The 24,559-nt window shown below is 36.1% G+C and overlaps 2 protein-coding genes and 1 pseudogene across 2 annotated transcripts; all 3 read left to right on the forward strand.

Annotated features, from left to right (window-relative positions):
• The first annotated feature begins 95 nt into the window (after nt 1-95).
• LOC103963643 (BTB/POZ domain-containing protein FBL11) lies at nt 96-10,690 on the forward strand. The gene is given in 22 exon segments (XM_009376476.3): nt 96-699; nt 812-862; nt 1,002-1,009; nt 1,012-1,127; nt 1,374-1,509; nt 1,615-1,664; nt 3,664-3,752; nt 3,838-3,943; nt 4,858-4,894; nt 4,986-5,029; nt 5,031-5,138; nt 5,798-5,846; nt 5,849-6,325; nt 6,830-7,105; nt 7,767-7,912; nt 8,277-8,624; nt 9,025-9,268; nt 9,549-9,604; nt 9,807-9,887; nt 10,017-10,061; nt 10,152-10,220; nt 10,328-10,690. Coding segments are annotated over 22 exon segments (2,886 nt in total). The 5' UTR covers nt 96-523; the 3' UTR covers nt 10,502-10,690.
• Nucleotides 10,691-11,045: 355 nt separating this feature from the next.
• Nucleotides 11,046-15,197, forward strand: LOC103955216 (histidinol-phosphate aminotransferase, chloroplastic-like). Its single transcript, XM_009367093.3, has 9 exons — nt 11,046-11,496; nt 12,097-12,180; nt 12,330-12,484; nt 12,612-12,709; nt 12,899-13,007; nt 13,276-13,433; nt 13,671-13,813; nt 13,901-14,041; nt 14,227-15,197. Exons 1-9 carry the CDS (start codon nt 11,269-11,271, stop codon nt 14,359-14,361), a joined length of 1,251 nt encoding a protein of 416 aa, XP_009365368.1. The 5' UTR covers nt 11,046-11,268; the 3' UTR covers nt 14,362-15,197.
• LOC103955217 lies at nt 14,995-16,867 on the forward strand (annotated as a pseudogene).
• Nucleotides 16,868-24,559: the final 7,692 nt, after the last annotated feature.

Below are 24,559 nucleotides of genomic sequence, written 5' to 3' on the forward strand. Positions count from 1 at the left end.
ATCGATGGTCGGATGGTGTATCACGGCTAGGATGGTCCGCGCATGACAGATGCTAGCAACAATCGTCCATGCGCAAAAATCTACTAGAAAGGCAGAGTCTAGGCTGAATCGTCATCCGACCAACCAAGTGAACCCCGAATAAAATCTCAGTTCAACGCAAACCGAATTATATATACTGATCGAAACGCAAATCATTGAATCGTATCGAATTGCAATTCTTCCCCTAATCATTGTTTCGGTGGAAAGAAATTACCATCCGCTAGCTAAAAGAGTTCGAACCTGGCCGGCCTAAAACGGACGTTTATTTCGGTCCTAACTCACCGAAACCTTTTGAATTGTTCAGTGGGGACTGCCGCTGCCGAATTATTCAAGTTGTCGGCGGTGGTGTTTGCGGAACTAGTGTGACTATAAGCCACCTTCATTACGGAAAGGACACTCTGCTTCCATTTTCTAAAGAGAGAGAGAGAGAGAGAGAGAGAGAGAGAGATCACCAAAGCTTTTCGGCATCGGAAAACCAGAAAGCATGGCTTCGACCTCCGACGACGACTTCATCACCGTCGTATGCACAAACCCCAGTCCAATCCAACTAAGCACCACCCCGGATAAAGAAGTTCTAATTTCTGTCGAGAATATCCTATCCTGGGATTTGCCAGCCATTCTCCGTCACCAAACTGTCAGAGTTCAAGCACATCGGAACAGGTGCTGCCTGGCTTCTCATTTTCTCACTCATTTTCCGTTTGTTTCCCGATAAAATTAAATGCGGCAAAATTAATTTTGATTTTGAGTTTTTGAATTCCATCTGTGCTTGCAGGCTTATCCACCACTCTTCGTACTTCCATGGACTCCTAAGTGGCAGCTTTAGGTAATCGATTTCCTTATCCGAAAACTGAATCCGAGCTTAGAACTTTGACTGTAAATTTTGATTTTTTTTTTTAATTAAAAAGCTCTTTAATTTCTTGAATTTGATTGCTTCCGGTTAAAAAATTTGAATTTTTTTTTAGCGAATCGGGCCGGAATGTATAGAAATTGAGTGGAACCTGGAAATATTTCTAAGCATTCTCAATTGTTTATATGACTCCCCATTGCGATTGGAAGTTACATCTGATAATTTCCTCCTTCTTTTTGAGGTAAATAAATTTAACTTTTTACTATGTGCTAGTTTTGATCCAATGGTGTTCTTATCTTTTATTCATTTGGTTATTTGTTTTTGCTTGATCTTAAAATTGTTCAAACTGTTCGACATTGTTGAAGAAAAATTGCATTTCATGACTTGAAGGTTGAGTGTTTATTATTTCCACCTTTCAAATCACATCCAGTGTTTTGTGAAGTTAATATTATTCTTTTGAAAATACTGCGTTGCGTTTGCGTTGCAGGGTGCACTCTATTTTGGAGTGGAGATGCTTCTCGTGAGATGTAAAACTTGGTTTTCTGAGGTAGTGTCGGCGGAGGTTCAACCACAAATACAATTGGATGATTTGATTTCTATTTGGAGCTTCGGTGTAGAGCACGGTGAGAATGATTTGAACCTGAAAATTTAATTTTTTGAAAAACTCATGTTTGAATTTAGCATTGTTATGTTCTCCAGTCTAATGGATGAAATGGAATACATTGCAGCCCTTGATTCTCTTCCAGAATTGTGTGCGAGCTATCTTGCCAGAAATTTTGTATGTTCTCAACTTATATTGAACTTCTGTGCACAATCATTATGTTTTGAAAAGCTTTGTGCTATGCACACACACCCTTTTTACTTCCCACACACCCCTGTTAATGTTTGTCCATTGATCTTCTTCGATTCATACGATCTGACTTTCAAAAATTGAGAAGGTGTGTTAGAAGTAAAAAGGGTGTGTGGATAGCACAACCCTTTGAAAATTCAATCATGCTTCAGTATTAACTCATACATCTTTTTGAAATGGAATTTTTGCTGAAGTGGCTAGTGACGGGTTGTGGATTTATATTGATGTGATGGCTGATGAGTAGAAAATTATGATTAATGTGAGGTAACATTTCAGTTGAATAATCTCTCTTTAGATTGGTTTGGTTTAGTCTTAATATTCATCGTACAGGGTCTAAAATAAAAGAGACGGTTCTGTTTGAGATGGTTATGATATGAGGAGGATATAAGAGTTGAAGGGAGCCCAAAAGGGAGATGGGGAGAGACGAAGAGAATTGACATGATTACTGAAAGGGAAATTTTATTTCAACCCATGTAATCTCTCTCTACGCCCAATTTAAATTGTAAATGAAAATTATCTTTTTTACCCTATCACGTAATTACCATCAAGTACAAGACAAAGTTAACCCTAAAACTAAAATTTATCAATAGACCCACACCTAATATTCAAACCCTACCATACAAATCACCATTTTTACATAACACTATCAATACTGACAGTAAACATTGACAAAAACACTGAAAATGACCTTCAAATCGTGGCCCAGAAAGGGTCTGATCAACTACTAAGAAGTCGAAAGCTGAGCTGATCAACTACTGAGCAAGTCCCAACCAGGCCACTACATAATATACTGGGAGATCAAGGGGAAGTTGACGAGAGAGTTCTTACTGAATGTTGTAGAGAAATGGATGCATCGTTTTTGGATCATTGCTATGTGGTCTCGAGGAGAAGCAATTCGATCCGGCCTCTTGAGCTTTGAATTGTGGAGAAGGGAAATTTCAAGAAAATTTGGGAACAATTCATAAAAAAAATGGGTTTGCAATGAGTCAGTTTAAGACCCCTATATGCACTAGCTACAACGAGCTCTTTGGCATTCTCAATTTATGCACCATTAAGAGGGTTTACAACACTGCTTATGTTAAATAGCGACGTAACTGTATTTGGCAAAAATGCATTTGGCGAGTCAATCACTCACGAATCAGTAAATGTACGTATAGAATTCAAAACCAACACTTCAGATCGATGTTAAATAAAGTTCAACCAAGTCCTGATCGTCATAATTATAATTTTAGGGTTCATGTGGACATGATGTATAAATAGATATACAGATATGCCTTCAATTGAAAAATTAAACTGATCAGTTCTTCAAATTATTAACGTTCAATAAGCAAATAACATATAGAACATTTTCTTATGTACCCAAATTCAAGCTAGTTAGCTATGAGGGGATATTTTTTTTTTCTTCTGTTAAGTCCAATTCAATTTGGGATTTTATTTTATAAATGGGTGTAAAGATAACTTCACATTTTGATTTGGGTTTGAAAGGGTAGTTTAGGTAGTAAACTTGGGTTTAAAGAGATATTAATTCTTTAATTAAAAATAATATGAGTGTAGAGAATAAGTTGGGTGTAGAAAGATGTTACATGGGTTCAAATAAAATTTCCCTTACTGAAAACACCATGACTGTTGATCTAATAGTCTCCTGTCATTCTGAGCATGTGGCACTTTATTGATGATGTGCTCATGAACTCACGGATATATGGCTACTACTCTTGTTTAATCTGAAAAAGATGCTTTGGTATATTTCTTCACGATCAGGTCGTTGCTAATAGTTGAATGGGAGGAGATTGTTTTCACTTAAGTGGCATCAGATCCTAGGGATTCATATGTTAACAGGCTTAGGATTTCTGTGTTTTGTGCAATATTTGTTCACTGTGCCCAACCTATTCACTAATTGAAACTGACAGATTATGCTTTGGTTTTCCAGATGTGGGCCATGTGCATGGATTATTTTGTAGATATTCCTTACGACTTATTACTATCTTGTGTAAAGCACATGGATTTGACAGTCGACAGGTTAGTTATCCTTTGAATAGCCTTGCTTAATTTTCTGTTAGACATATTGGCACTCTGATATCTTACTCTTATTTGTCTGTCACAGCGAGATGTATCTTTCCAATGCACTTTTAGTTTGGCTTGATGCTAACACAGAAAGGATGGATGGCTTGAGCAGAAATGAAGATGTCCACATTGGCATTTTGAAAGAGGTACAGATCAACAATGTTTCATGTATATGTTGAGGACCAAAATGATATATAGCCTTGGAAAGTAGCTTGTTTACCTAGGATCTACTACTGCTGCGAGTTATATCATAAGCAATTATCTTCAACCATGAATGTGACTCCATATCAGTTTTTGAAAAACATCAACATGTTAGGTACAATAAACTTGACAGCCAATCCATAGCCTGCATAGTTTTAACTGGATAATAGGAAGGAAATGTCGTAACTTTCTGATGAAAGTCACCAAAGAGTGAGTTACCTAATAATCATAACAAATTGCCCCATCGAGCAAACTTTCAGTTTCATTTAAAGGCAGTTAGCACTAATTGTTACTTGGATGAAACTTTTCCCAATATGCCTCATAATATAATGGGGACAATGTGGCATAATGTTATGTTCACAAGTTTGTGGAAATAGGTACGATAAGGGTAAACTATAGATCTAAAGACATGAAGGGTAATTACAGGTCTGTAATTAGAAATTATTGAACCATGTAGAGGGATTATTTACTTTGTGAGTTGTGATATATCGTATTATAAAAGTTCATTACTTGTGCTACCAATTGATCCCTCATATTCTTGAAAATAAATATGTAGGGGATTTTAGCAGTGTTGTAATTGCCCTTGATGTAGTTAAGCTGTAAATTTTACATCATCTGTCTTTGTCTTTGTATATTTTCTGTATATATATTTTTTTTGAAGTTTATATGATAAGTATAAAACTTAGTAAAATAGTGATTTAGTTCTCCTTAGTCATTCAGTAGCATTAAATCTGAATTTTCTGAGTTTAGGTATTCATAAAGCCGAAACCTGAAATACTACCATTCAGTACTTATCTGCCAAAATCTTTAGTAAACTGCAATCTTTGTATTAAATCATCTATTGGTTGCTGTTGAACAGATCCGTGTGCGCCTTTTGCCATTGTGGTTTGCTGCAGGTATGCTTAATTTCTGATAGTAGATAAAGGGCACCAATACATACTCATTTTTTTCCTATTCTTACACAAACTGATCGGGTTCTTTTTTCAGAGAAAAGAAGTTCTTGTCATTTTTCTAAGTTTGCTGATCAGAGCAGTTGATTCAATTTTCAGACTACTTAGAATTCCATCCACTAGCTCAATAGAAGCCTTGGCCGATGGTCATTTGCATGACTTACGTATTCGGCTGACAAAATTTTCTAAGGTATTCCTGTCACTAAGGACCTCAGAACTCCCTTTGGAAAAGGTTTTATTTTGTTTTTTCAGTTGAGGGTTTATATCTTAGTGGGATAAGGCTTAGTTGTCGGTGTAGTTTGAGGGTTTATATGACTCAAGGTACATCATACATGCAATGAAAGAATAGCATTTCAGTGTTTTTTCTGTCCTATCATGTGCATATGCATCATATACTTTCTTGAAGGCGGAGGGGGAAAGTAACAAATGGGAGGTTTTTTTTAGGATTTATTTATCTATTTTTTTCCTTTTAGGAAGTTTTATATCCGTTTCCAGTAGATGCTAATCTCATTTTTTTGGAAGTTATACAAAGGTCTATCAGATAAACTCTTCTTAAGGGTTAGAGTTACTGTTCATATGTAGACGGTAGTGCCAACTGCCAAGGTCTTTGCAAAGAGTAATTAAGGGAGGTTATATGGGTGCATTGAGAATCAAGATCCATCCCGTAATAGAGAGACTAAGCAAATTTTGAAATTTATTAGGAAAAAGGATGGAGATATTTATGTGCATGCTGTCAAACTATTGATATCATAGATTCGTGGTCTATAGTTTCTGAGTATCTGAAACATCAAACATTTGGCGGACAGTTAATGTTCATTAGTATATAACTTGGTCTTTTTCTTTGTGCAGAAAGTAAACCTTTCAAGTTGCCCACAGATGACATCAGTCGTGCTACTTTTTTCTTGCTTCCTTTTTCAAACAGTATGGAATACACTCTAAGGAGTATTGAACAGTCACCATTTAACCTTAAACATCTTGAACGAGAATCTTCTGCACTACTGAAGTCGTTGCCAACTTTGTCTTTTGAAGCGGTACAAGAGGTGGATATTTCCAAGTGTCCAAGGTTACATCTTGAAACTGCCATTGAATGCTTCTGCAAATCATTTCCATCTTTAAGAACACTGAAGGCAGCTTTTTTATTGAACTTCAAGATAAGCACTTTGCGCAAACTGGTGCTGAAATGCCCCATGGTCTGTGAAGTTGACTTGACTATTGACACTACTCCAATTATATCATCACAAGTGTCTGTTGTATCCTCAAGTCCAGATATAACACCGCAAATATCAAATTTGCCCTTAAATTGTCGGGATATGACTTCTTTTTACTCTGGACCATCTCTTGCAAAACTCACGTTGGAGGGCCGAAGCGATCTCTATGGTGAGATATTTTTCAATAGTTCCAGATTTTCTGTGGATAAAGTCGTTAATGTTTCGTACCTCCAAAAGATAGTTTGGCATACTGATATCATTGACAGTTGTCTTTGTTAGACTTGTGGACAAAGTTAGTGGAAAAATGCGTACCATTCTATTGCATATAAGGCATGATATCATCGTAAAGTCCATAAAGTGGAAATTTGGGCCTATCTGTAGCATGCTATTGATGAAAGCATATGATACACATTTATTAATAATGTTGGGCCAGGGATTTTGAAATGTTCAACTCTGACATTTGAATGCTGCAATGGTGGAAATATTGGATTTCTTTTTTGAAGTATGTTTCCTTGTAATTTAATTAGCCCTGGAAAGGTTCAATATTGTGAATGCGCAGTTGCACACACATGAAGCCCATAATGCACTATACTTGTTTTTCCTTTTTATTGGTGGCGCCTGATTTTGCATCATTGTTCACCCCACTAACATTTCCTTTCAACATTTATGCCAGATTCAGATCTTCAGTACATCTCCAGATTCTGTGTCTGCTTGCAATACCTAAACCTCAAAGGGTGTATTTCATTAACTGATGTTGGCATAGCAAGTGTTCTACACAGATGTATTAAGCTGCACTCCGTTTTAGTGTGTGACACCTCTTTCGGGATTAATTCAGTTTTAGCTCTTTGTTCTAGCTCTTCCAATCATATTGCTGTCCAACAAATTGAAAACGAGCAATTGGATTCCCTGGCACATAATCTTCAAACACTTCACATGGGAAGCTGCAAGTGTGAGTGTCAATTCCCTTGTTACTTTTGCTTTGGGAGTTTATGACTTGAACTTTGAAGACTTATGTCCATCACCATCCTCATTCTCTACAGGCAGAAACTCTAGGATTTCATTTTTATTTTTTATTATTTTCGTTTTTGAGAATTGAGATACTTGGTATAATGGCACCATTTGTCCATATAGTTCACAGAAAGTGTAGTGTATAGCTTCTCTGTCTTTGACCAGTGCTTCCATATACAAAAAATAAAAATATAAAACCCGAGAGAAGTAACAATTTCTAACTGAGAAGTCTTTGAGAATTTGCTTGACTAAGATTTAGCTTAACTGTACTTGCTATTGGGTACTTGAGGTTAGTAGTAAGGCCTTTCTTTGTCTTTCTGATATATGTTGGTCCTATAATCTTCTATTATATGAAATTCTTTCTCATCATTGACCGTTAACACAATTTCTGTCATTTTCTTGTATTTACTGATGATTTGAGATGATCTAGGAGACTAGGACCTAAAAAGTTTTGAAATGGTGGCTGTAACAAATCCAACCAGTTCAGATAAGCTGCGTTAATTTCATTTCCGGGTCTAGATTACGTAAAAATGGACCAAGGAAATGCCTAAAGTTCACTGGATGACATGTATGCTGTATGGTCAATCGTTTTTGTTTCTCAGGTGTTGATGAAGCATCTCTTGTAAAGCTTATGTCTCAAATGCAAAAGCTGAAGACTCTTTGCTTAAGTGATACTTACCTTTCTGATGGTGCTCTATATAGTTTCAGAAGTTCTTCCTTGGAGATGCTTGATGTTTCTAATACTGGGGTGAGTCATCAAATTTAGTGATTATACACACATATGCATGTGATTGTGAGAAATAAGTTAGTTACATGGCTATACTCCCTTAGCGGGTAAGTTAATCCTGCAACTACATCCTAGTATGCTCCTAAGGTTCCTATGCATCTATGAAGTCAATTGGCCTTGCACATAAACCCTTGTGAGTATTAACATAGACAACACACTGTTTCTTGCATAAATCTGGTTTATATAATTGGGGAATCAACAGAAGGAAGCTGATGTAAAACTCTTCGAAAAGTTCAATTTGGTAATGGATATAAGACATCCTGTAAAACCCATCCGTGTTCCTATTATCATGTAACCATGGTAATTATGTGCTTGTAAATTTCAGGTTTCAAAAGCTGCTTTAGCTCATCTCATCAGTGGAAATCCAGGTTTAAAGTGTTTGAAGGCGAGAGGATGCAGGAATTTGTCTCAACAGGAAAGTGAGGCTCAGAAGCGAGCATTTGCTTCCTCCTACTCTTGCAGAGAACTGCATAATGAAATAGGAAGAACTTGCGTACTGGAAGAAATTGCACTTGGATGGGGATTTTCTTACTCCTCTTTGGAAGCTCTGAAACCCGCAGTCACATCACTGAGGAAAATAACTGTGGGCTTAGGTGGATCATTAGGTGAAGATGGACTGAGAATACTACCAACTATTTCTCCTATGCTGGAGTCAATTATTCTTTATTTTCAGGTAACTTGTTTGTGGATTTTGAGACAATTGTAGGCAATACCTGAAACATCCCTTGTGGCTTATGCTGTTATACATGCATTAGCTGTAACATCATCACTACTAAAAGTACTCGGGGACAACTAGTTTTAAATATTGAATTTTGTGAGAGAGACACTTCCCCTATTTGCTGGTTTAGTTCACCTATCAGATAAATTCTTATTGATCAGATCAGCATGAGTTAACCGATGTCTCCTTAGGTATATTCATGCAGTTTTGGTGATATTAGTTTTGGCGAAAGACACACTTTTTTTTCTTCTTCTTTCGATTTCAAAATATATGTTTCTCTTGCATCAAAACCTACATTTGAATATGAAATATACAGTTATTGTTTGTTTGTACAATGATTTTGATACTTTTACAGGTAATATCTGATGGTACCATTATGAGCATCATGGAAAATCTGAAGAACTTGGTAGTTTTTGCTTTGTATCACTGTCTTGGTGATGTATCTATTTTAAGCTTTAAGTTTTCCATGCCAAACCTGAGGACTTTGAAACTTGAGCGGGTGACCCCTTGGATGACCAACAATGATTTGGTTATTCTTACTCAAAGCTGTACAAATCTGGTTGAGCTTTCGCTGCTAGGGTGTACGCTTCTGAATTCAGGTTAGGAGCTATTTGTTTCAAAGGGTATCATTTGAGCTTGCCTTCAATTGACACAGCATGTAGACATTTCCTTAGTCATATCTAATTCATGATTCTATTTCCCAATAACAAGTGCTTCAGTGGGTAACCTGTTCTTGGTTTCTTTCTATTCCATTACAGGAATATCCTTTGTTGTGTTATCTGTGTGCGAGTGTACCTCTAAAGCAAATTGAAAATAGTAGCTACTCCTTTTGAGGTAATTGATATGCCACTTTAACTTGCCGTTCTTTCTTGTTTGCAGAGTCTCAACGGATAATTTCGCATGGATGGCCAGGCTTGGTTTCAGTCCATCTTGAGGTTTGCCGTTTTCAAGTGCTGCTTGTTTTCTAGCCATGATACTTATATGTGTCAATGACTGGTTCACTTGACACATAATTATCAGTTCGACGTGTGATTTTAAAATTCTGTTCTTCTTGTGTTTTTGGAGGTCCCCTGCACTACTTTAACCATATTTGTCAGTGTGCCATGTATGACAAATGTGATTGATTTTGATGTTTAGGAGTGTGGACAAGTGACAGCGAAGGGGGTTTCTTCTCTTTTTAGATGTAAAGCTCTTGAAGATCTCCTGCTGCGTCATAATGTGAGATTTGAGTGACTGTTTCTTTTCATCTTGCATTCACATCTGATAAATATTGTTGTGCTGCTACTACATATATTGCAATTGGAACATCGTATACCTTCCGATAATACTAAAACTCTCTTTATACAGGGCCCTGGGATACAGAGAAGCTTTATTTTCGACGCCGCTTCAAAGGTAATACCTCAGTTCTTGTATTCAATTAGAGGTATCAAGTTTAACGGTTAATAAGTTAATACAATCGCGTGTCTTTTGTGTTGAGTTCAGATTCCAATGCTTAGGAAAGTATCGTTAGACTTGTGTGATGCCAGTGAAGGTGATTTTGACATTCCGAGTGTAAGTTAATCTCTCTCTCTCACGCGCACAAGCGCATGACCTTTTTCACTCAAGCGTTAAGTGTTTCCTTCAAAACAACCTAAAGGGATCTACGTTGTTTGCTGTAGTATGCAGATAGGTATTTCTTAAGTACTGTCAAGATTGCAAGATGCAAGACCGAGAAGTGTGGCCGGAACGTTGTGTTTCTCGAGGCTCGTAGGAGGCGGGTGCACAAAGAAACCCTTGTACTGGTATGGAACAGCAGCACCGTCGCCAGGACAGTGGTGAAAGAAAGGCTCTAATTAACAACAGTGGCGAACAATCTCACGCTCTCTTTTTTTTCTTTCTTTTCTTCTTTACACTTACTGGAGATATTGAAGCCAGAATGGAGTAATTTTGGGGTTAAGATATAATTTGACCCAAATAGTGAGTAGTTTTTTAAATGAAGAAAGAAGGTGTTCGATGAAATGCCTCAGTAGAGTTCTCTCCCATTACAACAAATTTTTAGCTCCACCGCTCTACGGGAACGTTTGAAACTCTAACCTCTTATAAGCGTTACATAAATTGGATTTTATCTTTTTTTGAACAACCGATATTATTTACACTAAAAGGAGAAGAGGCAGGCGTAGCTTCACAATGAGCTAGTAATAATGTGATTCAAATTTGTCTTTAACGATAAATCGAACTGATAACCTTACCAATAGACCGTAATACGAAATGACCGTAATACGAAATGACTTATTCAAATTGGATTTGAACTTTTAAAACCGAACGACTATTTAAAAAAGAAAAAAGAAAAAGTAAAAGTAAAATGAAAAGTAAACTGAAAACGAACGGTTCGCAAACGGTCGTTGTGGAATAAGGTTTAAAATTGGTAGTACGAAAACAATCGCCGGCGCCTGGCAGAAGAGTCGGATTAGTATTCAACACCAAACTCTTTTGAACACTGGGAAACTGGGATACTGGGTTTTTCTCTCTGCCGCCGCCACGAGCACAGGTTGTCGCTGCCATTACCTACCTCCACTCCGAGCTCTCACCCTCCGTCGCCGCCATCAATTCGTAGAGGTTGATGGGTGTCATTGATATATACAACGTTTCCTCGCTCCGATTAACCACCACCCGCAGGCCCAGCTGTGGAATCGAAGGGAGCAGAAGGAGGAGGGTGGTGGCTATGGCGTCCACAATCCCTGTGCAGCAGAAAGAAGTCAACGACGGTCAACAGCGTTTGACTGGCGACTCATTCATTCGACCCCATTTGAGGAACTTGTCTCCTTATCAGCCCATTTTACCATTCGAGGTAATTTCAAATCCAAAAGATTTTGATTTTTCTTCCTCTGGTTGGTATGAAGTTACTTAGGTTATCACTATTTTTCCAAGTTTCTTTTTGTTTATGTGGATTTAGTCAGCTGTATAATGCATTTCAATGAGCAGGTTGAGAATTTTTTATCTTGGAACTGATATTTTCGTACTATTATCGCGAATGTATGATGATATGGTTCTAGTGTTGACAAAATCGAGCTGGAGCAGCATGCTTTTAATGAACCCTTGAGTTTATCCCATCTTGATTCATCTTAATTGTTATTTGAACTTGTAAAGATTAGGTCTTTGCCTGGGATGAGATTGTCCAGGGGAGGATGATGAGGTCTTTCCCAGGGATGAGATTGTCCGGGTGAGGATGATGATCATTCTGTTAAAGAAATTGTTTATCTATGCTTTCTTTTTGTTTCTTGGGATTTTGGTTGCTGTGTATACATCATTGTAATGGATTTTTTAGGTTGAATTCGATATCTCTTAGTTGGTTGTTACTGGATTATGTTCAATCTGTTCCATTGTTTCATTAACTTTTTCTGCTAGTAAATTTCTGTCCAAACCAACGAATAAGTTTCTTTTGCTATAGGTTTTGTCAACCAGACTTGGAAGGAAGCCTGAGGACATCATCAAGTTAGATGCAAATGAAAACCCATATGGTCCTCCTCCGGAGGTAAGTCATACGTGCCACCTCACTTGGTTTCATAGCAAAAAAATGTTGATACTACATATGGTTTTATGGAGTTATTTAGTTTTAAGCGCCATCATTCCAAGCTTTTTATGCCGCTTTATGTTCTTACTGAAATTTCATGTTATTTGTAGGTTATTGAAGCTTTGGGTGCATTGAAATTCCCATATATTTATCCTGATCCTGAAAGCCGTCGATTACGTGCTGCCCTGGCAAAGGATTCGGGCCTTGAATCTGATTATATTCTCGTTGGGTGTGGTGCTGATGAGCTCATTGATTTGATTATGAGGTCAGAACTGATTATTATGTTTGTATAAGATTCTAACAATGCTATCCTTTATGATTATTATTGTTACTTTTGTCTATCACTCCCTGATCTTCTATTTCATTTGTCCGTTATTAAAATATTGCTGAAGATGTGTGCTTGATCCTGGTGACAAGATTGTTGATTGTCCACCAACGTTCACAATGTATGAATTTGATGCTGCAGTAAACGCAGCTTCTGTCATTAAAGGTAAAGTTAACTTCCTCTTAATTTTCCATGGAAAATATAATTTTAGAATATTTCAAGAAAGCTTATCCTTGCATATATGTGAAACTGTTAGCTTATCTGCCCTCTCCCCAAATACAAAAGACCTCAGCTCATATACTTAGACGTACATTATGTGTGCATAATCCTATGTGTTTCGGTGGAACTGTGCAGTGCCAAGGAAGTCGGATTTTAGCTTGGATGTAGAAGTCATTTCAGATGTTGTTTTACAGGAAAAACCAAAATGCATATTCCTAACTTCTCCCAACAATCCAGATGGGAGGTAACTGAAAATTGTCCCTTTCTGTACATATGCCTGATATTCGGATTGCATCTTCAGTTATGAAAACTTTGATACAATTGTTCCTGATTCTTATATTCTTTATCACAATGAACAGTCATATATGCTTTAGCCTACTTCGATTTGAGATGGTTTATTCCGACTTAATGACCCCACATACTGTCTTATCATAAGATAAGATGCATGGTTTCTATAATCTGAGTGTCACTCTAAGACTTTGTATTTTCATGTTCTACTTATTTGATGACAGTATAATCAGTGATGAGATTCTCTTGAAAATTCTTGAGCTTCCCATATTGGTGGTGCTGGATGAAGCATATATTGAGTTTTCAGGACTCGAATCAAAGATGCAATGGGTGAAAAAGCATGAGAATTTAATTGTTCTGCGAACATTTAGCAAACGAGCTGGTATTCTTTGTTTTGTTTTGAGAAGTCATTACTTGTGAACATTGCTTTATATAATTCCGTTATGGTACTATTGAATAATGAAATCTTCTGCTTCTGTACTATTGGCACTTCTAATGACTTCCAGTAACAAGATTTTCGATATACAAACTTTGGTTCTCTTTTGTTTGTCAATTTAAACTCTCTAGTTTCAACCTTTATGTAAATGGTTTGTTTCTTTGGCGATGCGCAATGGTGCAGGCTTAGCTGGACTCCGTGTAGGATATGGAGCATTTCCGCTGAGCATAATTGAATACCTGTGGAGAGCTAAGCAACCATATAATGTGTCTGTTACTGCTGAAGTTTCTGCTTGTGCAGCATTGCAGAATCCCACCTATCTTGAGGTTAGGATTCTTCAGATTTCTCCCCATGCTTCCTGTGACTCTTAACAATTGAAGTGTATTTCTAATATCGGTCACAACATATACCAGACGGTGAAAGAAGCTTTGCTACAAGAGAGGGAGAGGCTTTTCAACCTTCTAAAGGAGCTGCCGTTTCTCAACCCGTATCCAAGCCATTCCAATTTCATTCTTTGTGAGGTTGCACCGGGAATGGATGCTAAGAAGCTGAAGGTATTTTTTCATCCTTTCCTCCTCAACATAGCGTTATGTCATCCAATTTACACAATCCACCAATTCATAATTTTCGACGTGCTTTTCAACACCGAAACTTAAATAACATACGTGTAGATCCATCCCTATATTTCTTTTGAACATTCATTCTATAGCGAGCGAGGTTTCAATTTTGATTGATACAGGAGGACCTTGCGAAAATGGGAGTGATGATTCGTCACTACAACAACAAAGAGCTGAAGGGTTATGTTCGCGTATCTGTTGGGAAGCCTGAACACACAGATGCATTGATGGACTGCCTCAGAAGCTTGTCGTCTTAATGCAGCACCTTGGACCATTACTTGGGATTAACCTAAAACATATATATATAATTATTAAAAACCTCTTGTATGAACATTTTTTGCTTGATTAACTCTAAAAATTTTGATTTTGGAAGACATAGACTCCTGAATTAATAGACAACTTATACGAAATCAATATTATTCTTCCTTGAAAGTCTCGATGGTATAATTAAGCAACTTTAATAATTATGAAATTAAACTCACCTGCTGTCAAGTGCCTCTTCCATTCAATTCCTTTCTCATCCTCCGGTTGAACTTTAAAATTTGGGTAGTGTTATAAACACATTTTTACCTTTCACACATTTCATTTTAATTTTTGTACTTATGATTCTTTTTTAATTCATTATATCCAACGACGGAATGTTGAAAGAGGTGCGAGGTTAGCGCCCCCCACCCCCAAAAATTTGGCCTTTTAAAATGTTGGGTTATGGCCACTTAGTACTACGGTCTAGTGGTATTCCTCTTCACTTGTAAGTGAGAGGTCTTATGTTCGATTCTCTCTAAAGCGAATTTGAAACATATTATTGCTAGCCCATTGTGAGGTTAAGCCCACCCCCTCTTCTAGATAATATCGTTTGTTAAAAAACAAAAAAAATTTGAGCCACGAACGACATGTCGTCTCTAATGTTGTCGTGTCTTCGCCTTTTTCTGTTTTGAAGCAAAACAAATTGTTTTTCTTTTTGTTGTTGGAAACTCGTAGTAAAAGGGAACACGCAGATATAAATTTCCAAATCCCTAAACCCCCCTTTCGCTCTGCTCCGCCTCGCTTCCCGCCACCGCCACCACCACCACAACCTTCTCTTCTCTTCATCAGGTAACCAACGTAAATGTTTCTATAACTAATTTTTTCAGCGATGTGTATTTTTGAATTTGCAATTTTTCTCTTTTAGGTTTGTTCGAATTGCTAAAGTATCTTAATGCGAAATAAATCGTTGATTAATTAAAGAGTGAAACTTTTGCTTGTTAGTGTGCGATTCGGAGAAATTTTTTAACCCTTTTGTTTTTCCCTTATTTTTCTTTTTATTTTTAGTTTTTTGGGATTTTGGGTTTTGCAGTTTAATCGTTGTATGCACGATATGTAGTTTTTTTTACAGGTTGTTCTTTCTTTTTTCCATGAAATTTATTGCTTAGCAGGTCGAAAATTTATCGTACGATTTTGATGAATTTTGGGTTTTTGGTTTTAATTGTTGATTATGGCTTTAGAATTTCCAGACTAGTAATTGGTTATGTGTTGCGACGGATAACAGGAATAAAATGCCGAAGGTAAAGACTAACAGAGTCAAATACCCAGAAGGTTGGGAACTAATTGAGCCTACGCTTCGCGAACTGCAAGCTAAGATGAGAGAGGGTATGAAATTTACCATGTTTTTATTACTTTGTTCAGCCCGGAAGTATTCTGATGTGTATTCGGTATTTAACTTTTTGGCAGCTGAGAATGATACTCATGATGGTAAGAGAAAATGTGAGACCTTGTGGCCTATTTTCAAAATAGCACATCAAAAGAGCCGCTACATTTTCGACCTTTACCACCGGAGAAAAGAAATTTCCAAGGAGTTATATGAGTTTTGTCTGGACCAAGGCTATGCTGATCGCAATCTAATTGCAAAATGGAAAAAGGTTTGTCTCGGATCTCTTCTATCTCAATTTGAAACAAGTGCTTTATTTATTTTTATTTGGAGTTGATTGCATGATATGTCGCACTTTGAATTGGAGATTAGTTATTAATCATGAAAAACCGGTAAATAAGATTAACAGAACATAACCATGAATATCTAATATAAGAAAATTGAAGTAAACATAGACACGGGACATGGGTAGTTACGGCATTGAGTTGTCGACTATGATGGCAAAGATCAACGGACTAATACAACATTGCTTGAACTCACAGTTTGAAATTCTCCTGCTACATGTATTGCCGTATTGGCATTGCATCTTCAGCTCTGAGTACGTTGAAGGAACTTCTGTATTACATTTGCAGGTCGTATGTAAAACTGTTGGATAACAGTTACTCTAATTAGGATATTGAAAGGAAAATATTGCATGCTCATGTAGCTTGTGTCTTTTATCTAAAGTCTATTATCTAACGACATGTGATGACATATGGTTTGTGTTTGAAATGCAGCCTGGTTACGAACGGCTCTGCTGTTTAAGATGCATGCAGCCCCGGGACCATAACTTTGCCACCACATGCGTTTGCCGAGTTCCCAAGCATCTGAGGGAGGAGAAGGTTATCGAGTGTGTGCATTGTGGCTGTAGGGGCTGTGCCAGTGGAGATTGAATAGTGGTCGGGTCTGTTCTTGAAAATGTAATTCTAATGATGCTTGAACCAGGTTATCCTCGGTACCATGAATTGTGGGGAATTTGTAACGTGTAGCTGATCGTAATCTTCATGTATCAGCCTATGGATGAGTTTAAAGTGTTCCTAACCGGTTTGTTGTTTCGGAAACTTTGCTCTTGATGAATGATTATGAATTCCGATTGCACATGGATCGTGTTTTCTTTTGATAAGATTGACGATTACTTAAATGTGCTGTAAGAAACTTCTCCCAACGTACATCGGAGCAAATCTCCAACAGAGAGATTCAAATTTTAGATGTGAAATCACGTTTAAATATGGTTTTTGCTTCCGAGGGAGATGTAAATTTAAATTTTTGCCTACCTCCTCTTGAACTTGTTCTTTATTCTTGGATGCGCAAGGAGGATAGGCTCCTTCAGCAGTGATCTTTTATGGATATATTTTCAGATTGTGAGCAACCGATAGAGGGTAGAGGGCTGGATTTGTGATCAAAGATTTAACAGCCAAGGATCGTATTAGTGTGTACTGTAACACCGGTTAAAAGTATATCTTAATCGAAAGGCCTAAAAGCATCGTTAAGGGAGATAGCAATTGAGTCGCAAAAGTTCGCAAATGTGAGGATCTTGAATAGAAAACCCATTGCTAGTAATGGCATTGTTGAGAGTTCCTTTCTCTCAAGGGTTTGAGCCAATGGCAATTAGAGACTGGATGAAAGTCCCAAGTTGTGTGTTGGAATGCTAGGCGTGCAGCTGTTGGCTCTAATACGAAACTGACATACTCCGAGCCAGAATATCTACCTGGACACCCAAACCGAGTTGTGTTGGCCGTCACCCGGAAGGTGACCAAGCCATAAAGTGATGGTGATGTGGAAAGTGCTACTAATTTAAACCTAAAGTAAATAATTCTATAATGCATAGAAAGAAAAAAGTAGTCTCATCCGTAAAAATAATTATTTATTACATAAGTTACCTACTTTGACTGAAGAACAGTCAGCTTCTTCCACTGAATCCTCGTATTCCCTCCAGTCTTGCATCACAAGTTATTTAACTTCTAATCAAAGAATTGGGTCATGAGTGGGACACTGACTCGTCCTTGATTCGTTTCTTGTGTTGTAAGTAAAGGACTTGGTATATATTTTTGAGTTGGTTTTACTGTTCATATTTTTGTAAAAATAGAGGCCCATAGTTTTAAGTCACATACTATTTTTAGCCTAAACAAGTATCCGCAAAGAAATTGGCTTCACTATAAACATGATTCCAGGTTATGGTAGAGAAAGAAGTTACAAGCCTTTAGATGTCTTCAATGACAGCTCAAAGCCAAAGTAAGAGAAAAGAAATCATCAATTAGTGGTATAAGATTCTGTTGTTGTTGTTGTTGTTGTTGTTGGAGCTAATAGAAAGAGACTTGGAAAGAGACCTTAAGAAAAGACATGGAGTTTGGAGCTAACGAAAGATTTAGTGCAAAACTGAGCGCAGTGACGTTCCAAGATTTATACAACCGGCCCCATTTAGTAAATAAGACTTTGTTGTTATTGTAGCATGTACTACACACATGCATGGACGCCAATTATACAAGTATATATTGGAATCAAGTATATATATTTTATTGGCTCTTGAAGCCATTGGTCCTTTAGATTGGCATCCTCATTTTGGTCTCTAAGAAGTGATCTCTGAGTTTGTCCACTGGAAATCATTATGATCATTCCATGAAAAATATGTCAATATGCCAACCCATACTATGAATTATTTTAAGGACAAAATCGGACTAGTTCAGTCTTTTTTTTTTTTTTTTTGAATAAAACAATATTATCTACACTAAGGGGATGGTGGAGTAGTTTAGTCTCGTAATGAGCTAGTAATTATGTGGTTCAAATTCGCATTTGGCGAGAATCCAATTTAAAACCTCTCACTTTCAAATGAAGAGAAATACTAATAGATTATAATACTGAAGTATTATTATTTCTTTCTTTCTTTCTTTCTCGTAACGAGCATTTAGAATACTTTCAGTACTCTTGAAACCCTAAGCAAATATTACAGATGGATCAGGCTAGACATTCGAATTGCTTGATCATATGGGGAATTAGTTTTTATATGAATTGAACCAAAAAAGGAATTAGTTTTTATATGGTAAAAAAAAAAAAATGTTATAAAGTGACGTTACATTATATTCATGCAATATAATAATATATTGTCAAGCGGTAGCAAATTGGTAGAAGGGTAGTAATAAAGCTGAGTTTATGAAAAACGAAGGGTCGTTGGCAACCATAAGTTTCGGAATCATGGCATGATGTAATTGTCAAATTCTACTCACTACTTAATGAACTGCATTTTCTCTATTGTAAAAAGTAGCAGATAACAAATATAAATTATAAAAGTTTTAGGACGGGTCTGGACTTATCCTGGCCTCCATGTGGCTCCCTCATTGATAAAACAAGAGTTTACATATCAAAACCCTAATGAAAGCATCTCTATACCAAAATGTCTTGCATAATGTGAATTTGAATATTAATCTAGTTGATTTTTGCAGTGTACTTCGTTTTAATTTATAGTTTTATAAAATAAACACAACTTCACATAAGATCTATAAATCATAATCTGGTAATAGTTTAACAGGGGAGCATTTTACTAATCATTGACATATCAATATATAATGTATTTAATTAGAGTAACTTTTATTTTATTAATTTTCCAAGGAAGGACTTATATCTATCAAGCAAGCTGCAAGTGCTCGAAACATGAACACATAAACCATCTGTTTTTGTGTAAGTGAAGGAACACTTAAAAAAACAAAAAAATTATCCACTAGTATAATAATATACGGCTTACTGCCCAGTGTTCTTGACATTTTGAAAAGGCTAGAAGCACCAACACTCGGCAGTGAAGTATACGTAACCTAATAAATAAGGGATTTAGGGTTAGATAGACGTGCCATCATTTTCTACTACGTACGTACACCTCCATGCATTGTCAACAAATTCAATTCATATTACATCCAATTTATGTAAACATTCAATCTCAGAAACTGGATCCACTAAACAGCAACTGGAAATTGCCATTTGAGAGAGCAGGCACAGTCACTGCTCAATCATTAAAGTTATTTTCTGTAACTGTCTCACTTATTAGGGTTTAATTTTGGCTTAATTTGGTGGGTTTCTATCTGTTTGGTTGGCAAGTGAATATAAAAAAACTTCTCATGTTTGGTCTACTTGGTAGAAGTTATTGAGTTAATTGGTAACCCTGCCCATCCCCTCTCTCTCCATCTCCACAAGAAAATTAAGGCGAGTAGCTAGTTATTTATGAAACGGAGATTTTGGATGCGGTCCATAGTTATCAATGTTATTTTATTGAAATCTTGTTGATTTTTAGTTTTTTTATTAAAGTCCTTGACATTAATGTAATAATATATTTCTATGTAGGTTACTATATTTTTAAAATTAAAAATTAAACATTATAATTGTTTATATTAACGAGATTTTAAATAAAACCCATAATTTGTAAGATTAAAAATATTAAAATGTAAGTTATACTCTCCAATATATATTGTGATGACCAGTCCTAATTTTTCATGTAATTTTATCCCCGAATATGTAATTTGACATTTGTGCCCTTATTGGTAAAGTGACGTGGATGTGGTTTTTCAGCTTTAAATTATTTTTTTCGTTATCGAAATTAAATAGTACTTGTTGTTACAAACGCTTGGGCGCGAGTTAGGCTCGAATCAGACTTGTAACAAAAAAGTAACGTTACGTTAAAGTGTGTTAACAACAGGTAAATTTGCACATGTGTGTAGTAATATTCCAATGTTAGAAACACTGTTTTCGATAGGGTACGTTAGATTTCGTTTGACTGCATTTGTACAAAATCCTATCATTTTTCTTCCTTAAAATTGGAACCGTGACTTGTTGTTCACCCACCAATCAAATCTATCCTTCACATCTCTCTACCAATCAGACTCACCATCTCTCTTCCTTTTTCCACCAATTAGAAAACATCATCTCACTCTCTCTCATCTTCTCATTCTCTCTCTTCTTTACAACACCAAGGATCATCATCAAAACCTCACAGATCGAGCATAAAACCACCATCATTGTGATTTTCTCATCCTCACGAACCCAGGCGTACTAGCCGATGGTGAAATGACCGAGTTTTAACCCGTCAACTCGAAAGGCCCGACTTGGTGGGTTTTGCTCCAACGAGTTTCAGGCCGAGTTACAAGGTTTTAGGACATGGGAAAGCTTTTACACAACTCCATAGGGTCCCTAGACTAAGTTCGGAGTCGAGTTGGCATCGAAACAAGCGAGTTCGAGGAGTCAAAGTTTAGGCCGAACATTTCGAGGATTTTTCAGGCCATTTCCTGTCCATTTTTGGACATTTGGAAGGTAAAGTCTTGTTCTCCTCGTCATGGGCTTCATTTCCATATAAAAATCGTTGAAAATGGTTGAGAAATGAGCAAGTTATGCGATTTTGAAAATTTTCCCAGAAACCGACGAACCGGATGGCGAGGCTCACAGGAGAAGATGAAGAATATTCCGTCAAAGTTGACGGAATATTCTAATGGTGTCAAGTAACACTGTTACTATTTAACGGAATATTCCTAACGTCCGTCAATCTTTGTTAGTCATTGACCTGCGCGTGGCTTGGGCTAGCTAACGCGTGAGGGTGCGTCCGGCCACCGGTCAGCGAGTGCTTGACACGTACGGATTCGTGACTTCGTGTAGATTATTTTCGTATATTCAAACCTTCTGTTTGAGCAAAGTATGAGAGATTTACTTAGCCTTTTTGAATATGTCCTATTTAATTTATTAGTCTAGTTATTTCACATATAGGTGAAAATTATCCTGAGGACGTACGAGGTCAAGCAAAGCTAGGAGGCTATGATCCGACCACGTATTAGTGAGTGAGCATTTGTTTTCATGTTTTTGTGTCTATATATATATATATATATGAAATTTATAGTTTCCACAAATGCTTTTGAATTGAATTATGCATATCATGCCATTATTGTTTTTAGATTCATATTACGCCTATTATGCCATGATTAAATATGTTATAAGAAATGTTTTATTGCTGTGAAATGCCAAAATAATCCTACGGGATTCACATGTGCGTTTATTATGTTGATTAGAATTATTGAATGGTTATGGCAAGTTTATATTTATGCATGTAGTCTGCTCATCATTGCTGCACCCCGATGTTAGTGCTCATTCGGGGCCAAGGCTAGTCTTTCACGTGTATGTTCACCTCTGTATCGCACGCTCACCTTGGATCAAAGTAGGTACTAGTTCTGTTGTACAGGTTGCAATAGGCAACTCCGACTTGTAGGTGACCACGATTATCACTAGTCTTCACGTGATTGTAGCATTAGAGCATACTTATATATTACACCCCAGTCCTGTTCACGTCAAAAACTATCTGCATGAACTTGTGTGCTAGCGTAGATTGATGAGCAATCTGTTTTCATTATGCTATTGTTGAAATATTGTAGTTTGGCATTGTTTGGCATTATTGTTTAATTACAGTTGTTTCATACTTATACGTAGTATGATTTTGTGGAAACTATACATGTTTTACAACAAGGGGTTAGTATGTTCTGAAAATAAATCTGTTTTATAAGCTTTTGTTTTTGCCCACTCACCCTTTTGTTTTACGCCCCTCCAAGTCCTAGATTGCAGAATTACTCTGTGGCATGCAAGGATTAGTCGGCGATTCTGACATATCCCTATTTAAGTGTAGGAACTTATCCTGTTGTGTACTAAGTACTTAACTAGTTTCGATTGCACACTCTTTGTCATCTATGCTTTGAATATTTGTATTCTATGGGTTCTACCCACTACTGCGCACTCACTCTATTAGTTTAAATTAGTTATTATTTTGATTTTAATTTATTCACATTTTTACATCACTTACACTATTGGTTACGTCACCTTAGGGTGACGGCCAGCATGCCTAGACTCCGGTCGGGGTTTGTGTGTATATATATACACACACCTGGCTACATTCATCAAAATTAACAAAATGATTCGTTTGACAAAAAAAAAAACAAACAAACAAACAAAAAGATTATTATAACAAAACATGGGTACATTCTTCAAAACCACCCAAAAAAAAAAGGCTTAATATAAAAAATTGACATATATATATTCTCAAATAAACGAAAAAGAATGTACCGATATAAGTTTAAAAATGGATTAAAAAAATTGAATGAATTTTATATAAAAAAAATTGGGTACAATTTACATTAAAATGGTATAGTTTACATATAAAAAATTCGTATATTTAACAATGGGTACATTTAAGATTAAAAAAATTTAAAAATTATGTGAATGGGTAAACTTAAGATTAAAAAATTGAAAATCTTTTTATAAAAATCTAATGGGTACATACTTATTCTAATTTTGCCACTTAGTATTACGGACGGTTTAGTGATATTCCTCTTCACGTTCAATTCTTGCCAAGGCGAATTTGAACCACATTATTGCTAGCCTATTATGAGGGTTAGTCCACCCCTTTCTCCTTAGTGCAGATAATATCGTCTGTTAAAAAAAATAAAAAAAATAAAAAAACTTATTCTAATTTTATTTTAGAAATGTTTGAATTGAAAATTAATTAGGAGTTTAATAAAGGTGTGAGTATTAAAACTCTAATCACTTACTAATTTTTATTTTAAAAAACTATGTAGCTAACCTATAAATTCATTATTACATTAACACTAAAGACTTCAATTAAAATATGAAAACTAATAAAGTCTCAATCTATGGACATGAATAACTAAGAATTGGATACTAATTTTCCCTTATAAAATGAGCAATATCCTACAAACTTTTGCATTTAAATATCTGTAACACTCGTTCTCCTAGGAGTTGAGAAATATATCTCTTAAAGTGACCTAGAAATAGATTTATAGTGAACTTTTTGTGTCAGACGTAAAATATAGAGAAAGGCATGCATGACGACTATTTTAGAGGAATGAGGATCCTTTTTTGATCATCTTTGTGAGGATTTTGAAGATTTTTAAATCGTGTCCGTTCATCGTATATCGTACGGTTAATTTTTATCAAGTACTATTCATATTTAATTTTAAATAGAAGTATTTAAAATAATTTTTTACTGTGTACGTGTTAAAGATCAACACCAACCCATTAAAATTAGTCGGTATGGGGGAACTAGATTGTTCTAGTTCAATCATGCATAGGATTGTACTAGAGGATTCTAGCAAGTTGAATAGTCGGTGGTGCATTATAAAAGGTGCATGTATATCTATTATATATAAAGTCGGAGGTGTGATGAACAATGCAACACAGTTAAGATCAGATTTTTGGTAACAAAATTACCAATCTACTCTTGCATAATTTGAAATATGATTTTGGGCAGGTTTTGACTTTTTTGGCTGAGGGGCATTTTGGTCCAATTATTTTTTGTCAAAGTGGGTGATACCAAAGTTTTCATCGCATGTGTAAAGAATAAAAAAATGTAAGGGAAAAGAGAAAATAATAAACAAATGACAAAGTTAATGGTGCCCACGTGATATAAAAAAGGTCTTTCACACGCAGATAATAATGTGATTGAATAAGTTGTCAAATGATTTTTTTTTTTATATGTAACAAACTATAGTATCTACACTAAAGGGAGGGGGTGAGCTTAGCCTCACAATGAGTTAACAATAATGTGATTCGATCAGTTGTTTATTAAATATTATTTTCTCTATTTTTAAACACATTCAAAACATTGTAAGAAGCATGTAATGCTGGTTATAAAAAATGTATTTCGCATGCGGATAATAATGTGATTAAATGAATTGTCAAATAAATTTTTTTTTTTTAACAAACGATATTATTTACACTAAGGGGGAGGGGGTGAGCTTGGCCTCACAATAGCTAGCAAT

The sequence above is a fragment of a genome, unplaced genomic scaffold (genome assembly GCF_019419815.1).
Source record: "Pyrus x bretschneideri cultivar Hongxiangsu unplaced genomic scaffold, Pyrus_bretschneideri_v1 Contig47, whole genome shotgun sequence".
In the NCBI taxonomy this organism is placed as follows: domain Eukaryota; kingdom Viridiplantae; phylum Streptophyta; class Magnoliopsida; order Rosales; family Rosaceae; genus Pyrus; species Pyrus x bretschneideri.